Source organism: Chrysemys picta, chromosome 6 (genome assembly GCF_011386835.1).
Source record: "Chrysemys picta bellii isolate R12L10 chromosome 6, ASM1138683v2, whole genome shotgun sequence".
NCBI classification, from domain to species: domain Eukaryota; kingdom Metazoa; phylum Chordata; order Testudines; family Emydidae; genus Chrysemys; species Chrysemys picta.
This window is the reverse complement of record NC_088796.1, coordinates 101,828,019-101,836,379: the sequence shown is the minus strand read 5'-3', so window position 1 is coordinate 101,836,379 and position 8,361 is coordinate 101,828,019. Positions and strand designations below refer to the sequence as shown.

At 43.8% G+C, this 8,361-nt stretch overlaps 1 protein-coding gene across 1 annotated transcript; it reads right to left on the bottom strand.

Moving 5' to 3' along the window:
* On the bottom strand, positions 1-573 carry LOC101942832 (interferon beta-like). Its single transcript, XM_005297790.2, has one exon. The coding sequence runs from the start codon at positions 571-573 to the stop codon at positions 1-3; it is 573 nt and encodes a 190-aa protein (XP_005297847.2).
* Positions 574-8,361: the final 7,788 nt, after the last annotated feature.

The following is an 8,361-nucleotide window of genomic DNA, read 5'->3' as shown; positions in this document are numbered from 1 at the left end:
TTAATTTTCAAGTCTCTTTGTGAGTATGTTGAGCATGAGGAAACATCTGGATATTTCCACACGGATGATCTCCCAGGCACACTGACTGTATTGCTTTTCTTTCAGGAAATCGTCGATTGTCTGGAAATATCTCTTCAGTTTGAGGCTGGTGAGCAGGAGGTTCTCATTTCCTGGGTAGGTTATCTCCTTTCCCTTCTCAGCACTCAAACACCTCTCCAGCTTCTCAATCTGCTGGTGAAGACCATTTTGGAATTCCTTTATGGAAGTTCCATTCCAGGCAGCTTGGGTGAGATTGTTGGTAAAGATATGGAAGAGCTCTTGGAGGATCTGCTGGATGGCTACCTTTGCATTCTCTTGCTGGGACAGTCGGATCTTGAGGATATCTCTGGTCTTGAAAGCTGTCCTTTCATTTAGACATTGGAAGGGAAAGTTTCCACCCATTTTCTCCAGATGCTCTAAACTCTCACTGTTCATTCTGGTTTGTAGAACATAAATCCTGTTACAGTCCAGACATGAGATTTCACTGGAGAAGAGCAGCATGAGGCAAAATTGCAGCAAACTCCTGCTGATCATGATGATGTCTTAGATTCCCTGTGTTTGTGTAGAACTTGAACAACTGGTGCCTGTTCAAGGTCTTTCGTAGACTTCTGTGTTTTCGACCCATGTCTCTGAATTTAAGTATTCTGTAGGAAAAGATTTTGCTTTCATCACTTTCTACTTTTCAAGGTTTTTTCTGCTTGAGGTTTTTACTTTCGGTTTCCTTCTTTTTATTTAGTGGAAGCGAACAAGTCATTAGAAGAACCAAACCACAGTCATTACTTTTTTAATATTAAAGAATCCCTACATTTCTTTCCTTACGGCCCCCCCTGTCCTCTTAGATAAAGAATATTTGAAGGGTAAGAAGAGTTAGATGATTAACAGTATTATCCAGTTACAGGTTAGAGTAGGGACCTGTCTGTCTACTCCCAAGTTCCTGTAGTTAGCACTGCTAGACAGGTCTGAGTATCTGTTACATCAGCAAGACTATCCAAGCTTTTAACTGATACAAATGAATTTTGGCAGATGGGGGGAACTAATGGAGAGCTTCTTTTTCCTAGACTCTGCAGATAACAGCAGTGAAGTGATGTATAAAGCTGCTGTTCCTTCACTTTGCCAGCAGATGGAAAACTTTCCCTCTCTGGTGTCCCACTCAAAATCAGAAAACCCTGCTATACTCTAACTGTCTCCTTCCTTCCTTGCAGCCTTTGAGAGGGAGTAATACTATAGGGACCTCTTAAAATTTGATAAGCTTGGAAATAATTCCTGCGGGAGATTGAGGCCCAGACAATTCTCTATTAATCTCACACAATTTCCTGGCCATTTGAAATCTGAGAGAGGAAAACCCATGTGTGTAGGGAATACCAGAGGATGGACAGAGGGCACTGAGAAACTGGGAGGTTTACTTAAGAACCTGATACCAGCTGTGAAAAGCCTGAGGAACAGGTACAGTTGAAGAGTGTGAACATGTTATCTTCTCGGGCACTTCTGCGTAGTTCCCAGTGATTTAGTGTAGTGACATGGAACGGAGTTGTCCAAAAAGATTGTGTGGTTGGTAATAAATATACTAGAGAGACTGATATAAATGAATGTCACTTTCAGACTTGATTAACTTTTCACCATTCAAGCTTGGACATTGCAATTCAAGTGGTCTGATGAATGAAGTTTGCAGCCTGTAGCAAGTTTCACTTTCTGTTTTTCATACCATAGCACTAGGCTGTCATGCTGGAGTTTCCATCAGTGAAGGGGAATGGTTTTCAACCCAAAAATTTAAATGGAGTTTTTCATATTAATTTTAAAAAAGGAAAGGAAGAAAATCTATAAATATTTCTCTTTAAGTTATTTCTTTTACATCACCCTGACCTATCACCTCAAGCACATTCTTTAATCGTAATCTGGAGTTTGGCCCTAAACTATTTGGAAGTGTCATTTTAAAGAATGCAGTTTATTGTACATAAATATACTGCATACGGGACCCAATATTCATATAGGCTCTGCACCCCATCTCCAATTGACTCCAGTGGGAGTTGTGTGTACATTCCCTGGCAAGTTGAAGCTTATGAATATTTATGAGAGAGAGAGAAATTTAAAAATCTGAATCTTAACAAGAAAAGTTAAAGTAATAAAGCAATGGAAGTAAAGACACATAGTCTTTCAGCATATTTTCATCAGCAATTAGCCTGTTTTCTGGGAAAGGTTAGATGCAGACTCAGCTGGATGAAATATTTGCTAGAATTTGATGAAATACTGTATATTTAAATTTCAGTGAAAATAGCAGGACATTTTATTGGACTATTTTTCCTTTGTGTCAGCCAGCTTAATCTGACTGTGTAATAAAAATTAGTTTCTCCCCTTTTCCTATTTGCAAATAATCTGCAAATAAATTCAGATTTTTCTGATGAATTTATTTTCAATGATTTCACAAATGGTTTATATGAACATATTCCACTCTGATTACTTAGGACTTCCTCACCATATCTTTTCCCTATGAGTATTTGCTATTCATAATTTGCTACTTGTTCTGTATGATGGTTCACCTGAATCAATGCTATTGTGTCTGTTCCCGGATTGGTTGCCTTCAAATTCAAAACTGCAATCGAGAACATTTCTGGAGAGATTTACCTGTTATACTTCCTTACGCAAATGTTCTTTTCTGGTATACAGGTGGATCCTCACTAGATTTGATGCAACCAGCAGCTTTATTACCAATATCTGAAATGTTGAATTTGGGGTAATTTTTAGTCATTATTCATGTTATATAACTGATAGTTTAATGCATTCTGTACACAAAACTGGTTGTTGGTGTCAAGGAGTGCACAAGCTTGATTTGGAGGCTGTGGAGGGGTGGCACCAGTTGGTCAGAAAACTGACTGTGACTTGCCTCATTCATACAGCTTGATTTGTTTGTGTCGGGGAGGGGGGGGGACTTATGAATTCTAGTTGATATTATGAAGTTGGTGATATGAGATTTCCTTATCATGAGAAAATTCTTTCTATGTGGATCCATCATGTTGAACAGGACCTACAGCAGGTACTCCCTTGGCTAAGGACAATGAATGTGGAGTATTTAACTTTAAAACTATGTTCTAATGACAACATACTTATGCTAAGTAGGGAACCAGTTTGACCAAGTTGGTGTTAAGGATAATGGGGGTTAGGAGTGGAAAGTTACTGAAGGCCGACAAAGAGACAGATGACACAAACAAAAGGTTCTAAAAGAAATCACTGGGGGAAGACCACAGGACATTTGGGCAAGAGGAAGGAAGGGGATGAACTGGCCAAGGCCAGGTTATCTAAGCTGGGGGAGAAGGCTCTGTTTTTGTGCATATAAGTGATGCATTGCAACAGAAGGATGGACCGAAGTGACTCTGATCCAGGTCCATACAATGGCCTGGAGTGTTGAGGAAACTGAGGCAGGGAATTGCATGTAGGGTTTACAATTTTTGTTCCAATCTGTATTTTCCGTGTGGTGAAGTAAATAGCAATAGAGTGTCTGGGAGTTATAATCTACACTTACCACGTGGTCCCTTGAAGAGGTAAACAAGAAGGCTCAAACCTATGAGTGTACTTCTGGGAGAGGACGTGTTAACACACATCCTGAGCGTCAGAGACTTCCCAGTTGACTTGTGGGGCAAGCCCCCACTTGTAATGCTGACAGACCCCAGTTGTCAGGGGGCAGGATTGACCCTGGGACATTTGAAGCTTAGGGTATGAACCTCTATTGCATGAGCTGAAAGCCACGTGCCCCTTAAGCTAAGGCTGTAGGAGACTCATCAATCTCTAGATGGTCCAGAGGGGGACAGGGCACCAAACCAACCAGGCATGGATTGCATACTTTCCGTAGCTGATGATCCCTGTCATCGGCAGGGCCGCCGAGGGGGGGGGGGGGGGAAGTGGGGCAATTTGCCCCAGGCCCCGGGCCCCACAGGGTCCCCCAAAAGAATATAGTATTCTATAGTATTGCAACTTTTTTTAATGGAAAGAGCCCCTGAAATTGCTTTGCCCCAGGCCCCCTGAATACTCTGGGCAGCCCTGGTCAGCAGCAGGCAGAATTGAACATGGGACCTCTGGAGCTAAATGCATGAGCCTCTGCTTCATGAGTTAAAAGCCACATGCCTCTTACTCAAGGCTGTAGCAGACTCATCAATCTCTAGTGGGGATAGGTGCCACTAGAGGGGAACAGAGCACCACACCAAGCAGGCATGGGTTACAACAGCAATTAGGCATGGATATCATATAGTGTTTAAGGAGAATTAATTACAAAGGTCACAGAACCTGCCCCAGAGGCTTCCTACAGAGATGGAACTCTCCGTGTGAGCCTCTCAGCTGCTCCATATATAAGTGTGGGTGAGGTGGGCAGAGGTGAAATAGGGTCGGCTGCCTTCACCCATCATTCCTTCTTTCCTGGGACCCCGTGGATTGTTCTCCATAGGGTTATGATCTGAGTCAGGGGCCTGGACTGAACAGATCCCCCCGTTGGGTGGGGAAAGTCCTATTGCAGCTCTGCTGGGCTGCACCTCATTATGAGAGCTGCCCAAAAATTACACTTTAAAAGGTTGTCTGCGGCAACTGCATGCACTGGAGCAGCCCCAGAAAACATTACTTGGCATGAAAAGATGGGGGGGTGGGGAGTCTAATGGGTGAAGAGCTGAGACAGATGCTGCAGATCTCTGTGTCTGGAGAGACCTTTTTGTTCAGTGCAGAAACCACAGAATCTGCTGAGTCTGGAGATGGAACAACCGCCACTTCCCTGAGGAAGTCTATGGACAAACCCGCCCCTCCTTCCTCCTGCCCATGAGTGGAAGGATGTGGGAGAATCTCAGGGGGAGATATTTACAAACTTTTCCTCTCTTTTAAGAAATGCGAGCGGGGATTCCCCCACAGGCATGGCTGCTCCTTATGATTCGAGTGATATTGTCAAAGAGTTCAACTGAATTCTCTGCTCAGCATTGTCCTTTCTTTTATTAAAGGTCTGATGGAATGAATGGAAATAGTCCCCCCCTTCCCCAGCACTGAATAGATTTGGGGTTGTTAGACTTTTTCAGAAGAATTCTGTATTTTTCCTGGGTAGTAACTGACTGACGTATTCCACTAAATGGGGAGCTGCATTGTAGAGGTGGCAAAGAGAAACTTTGATAATCTTAATTCAAATGGCCTATTCCTGCTCTCATTATTCAGATGTAATTTTGTTTGTGGTGTACACCCAAGAATGAATTTAGCTTGGGCGCACACAGAGGTAATGGGATCAGGCGGAGGGCCACAAACCTGATAAGCGTGCATGTGAGCACAGACTTAATATTGGGGGCAGTGCTAGTAAATATACTGTGGATAGTTGCTGGAAATGTACTTTCTGGAGTTGGGGCTTTAAGGCTGAACAATTACAGGGGTTTTTTTTGGTTCTCTTTCTTGTTTTTGTTTGTTTGGTTTGGTTAAATAAGTATTTAATACAAATCACTACCACTATAGGTTGCCATTTTGTATAAAATAATACTTTATTTATAAATAATACATAACTATGATAAATACATAAATAAGAGCACTAAATAAGTACTAGACTGACAAATATAATGTTACAAATCTTGTAAAATGATATTAAAATATTTCCGCAGTGCAAAAATAGAACAAATAGCAGCAACAGTTTTTAAAATTCCACGGCATCTCATTTTAAATCATGTATAAAATTTTAATTGATTTCAGTTAGTATTTTTAAAAGGTTGGTATTTTAATTTTCTAAACTTCTTTGTGAGTTTGTCCTAGAGTTGAAAACTTAATTCCACTTGGATTCTCTTGCCAGCACTGAGGCTGAACGGCTTCTCTGCTAGGAAATAATTGGTATCTCTTCACTTTCATCCTTGCAAGCTCTAGGTCCTTTCTTCCTGGTCAGAGAGTCCCATTTTCCATCACTGCAACCAAACATGTCTCCAGATGCCCAGCTGGCTAATGAGTCTAGGTTGGACTCTCTGAATGGAACTCCTGCCCGAGGTAGCTTGGGAGAGGTTTCTGCAAAAGCAGCAGGATACATGTTGGAAGAGTTCCTGGATTCTCACCGGGGCATTTTCCTTCAGGGACATTCATGGCTTGAGAACGTATTGAGGCCACCTGAAATCTCTCTCTTCATTCTGATCTTACAGGAAAATTATCCACACCTCTTTATTTGGAAGCTGTTCCAGCTCACATGTATTATGCTGTTATACTGTGGTTATGCTGCATGTTAGGGTTCCAAGATTAGATTTGATCAGAGAAGTGTTGTACCACACAAATATATACCTGTAGTGAGGTGGTCACCTGCTCCTGCCCTGAGAGGTTTAAAACTGCCCTGGAGGAGGGCTCTGGAAGGGCAAGACCCCTGGGCTGATTGGGAGGAAGCAGGCTCAGTTGGGGCCATGCCCCAATCAGGGACCAGCTGGCCCTATAAAGGCTTGAGCCAGGAGCTTAAGCAGAAAGCCTCTCTCTCTGACTGGAGAGGGAGACAGGCCTGGCTGCTGGGGAACTCACCTGAGGACCTAGAGTGAGGCAGGGTTGGGGAAAGGCCTTAGGAGCTGGGAAGTCCTGGGCCAGCAACTCCCCAGGCTGCAGGACCTAGTCTTAGGTATTGGGCTTGCAGAGGGGCAGCCTGAAGGTGGGTAAAGGCAGCCAGTCCAAACTGATTTGCCAATGATGAGTGGCTGATACTGCAGTCTGCCCCAGTGAACGGGGGCTAGATGGAGACTGGGCAGCAGCCAAAACTGAGGCAAAGTGGGGATAGTGGGTGGGGAAACCCAGGGATAGTGGGATACTGCTGGGTGGGGGGCAGCACCCAAGACAGGGGCAGTGGGAGGGATGTGGGGGGCCAATGGCAAGCAGATCACCAGCCTGCAGAGGGCGCTCCTGGGTCAAAGCTAATTCCCAAGGATGACCAGCAGGAGGCGTCGCAGGGTTGAGTCTGCGCTGTGCTACAATACCAAACACATAATGTCAACAATGTTCAAGGTCCCAACCCTTTCTTTTAAAATTACAATTGTCTGGTAATTTTTTGCATCAATATTCTTCATTTTGCATTTTAAACACTGAGTAAATGAACAGACTATAATTACATAAAATGTAATTTGTGCAGTTGAAATTGTATAATAGAGAGTCAATTGCATAATTCAAGGTCAAGCGTTATGGAGTGCTAGAAGTCACTCTGGGAGGAATCTGCAGATTGAAGGGATTCCACTACATGGTGCAGTATCCTCCAGCTGTTTTAACCTCAGTAGTGACAGTATCTTGAGCTGGAATGAAATAGGAATTGATTGACACACAAAGGTGAAAAATAAATTTTCCATTGTATTAATGTTAATAAATTAAATGAAAATATCTTTTCTACACCTAATTATCTCAAGTCTTATGGTATGTTCATATTTTTTATAATTGTCTCTAGGAAACTTCTCAAGCTTTGGAATACAAGAAATAGTTCTGATGAGGACAGATTAATAAATAGCAACCATGATCATAATAGAACACTACATACGTAGAAGTCAGAGTACTTTGGAGGTAGGTCAGGGGTGGGGGGAGGAAGTATAATTCTTTGATGACCAAAGTGCTGTTGAGGTGGCTAAGGATTCCAGGTATGTGTACTTTGTTGCATGGTCTGCCAATTGCCTACTGCATAACATCACCTGATAGGTAGGAGATTGTGAAGATGTGCAAAAATAAATAACAGTAGAAACACAGAAAAATAAATCCATGTCATTGAAAATCCATTTCCAGGACAGGACAGGAAGAGCCTAAAGCTGCTGCCATGGACATCAGTTTCTATTTGGCCACTGATCCTGTAGAAGGTGCCACCTTCCTCTGGGCCCCAGGGGTGCTCAACTCCCCTGCTCCACCCATGGTCCCACCCCACACCCACCCACTTCCCATGAGCCCTGCCTCTTCCTGTCCCTGCTCCTCCCAGGTCCTGCCCTCACCCCTTCCCTAAACTCCCACCCTGCCTCTTCCCACCCCCATCCTTTCCTCGCCTCTTCCTACCCAACCCTTGCCCCCTCCTCTGAGCATGTCTTGTCCCTGCTCCTCCCCCTCCCTCCCTCCCAGCGCCTCCTGCACACCGTGGAACAGCTGATTGTGGCAGGCGGGAGGCACTGGGAGGGAGGGGGAGGAATTGACCAGCAGGAATGCTTGTGGGTCGGAGGCACTGGGGGGTGGGGAAGGGAGGGAACTGGCTGCTGGTGGGTGCTAAGCACTCACTAATTGTTCTCAGTGGGTGCTCCAGCCCTAGAGTTGGCGCCTATGGTAACAGCAATTCAGGGGTGCTGGAAGCCATTGAACAAAACTGTAAACCTCATATATGATGGAAACCATGTATTC

What these genes read in the sequence shown, in the direction of transcription:
- LOC101942832 (XM_005297790.2), bottom strand. Translation starts at nt 573, where the DNA reads ATGATCAGCAGGAGTTTGCTGCAATTTTGCCTCATGCTGCTCTTCTCC.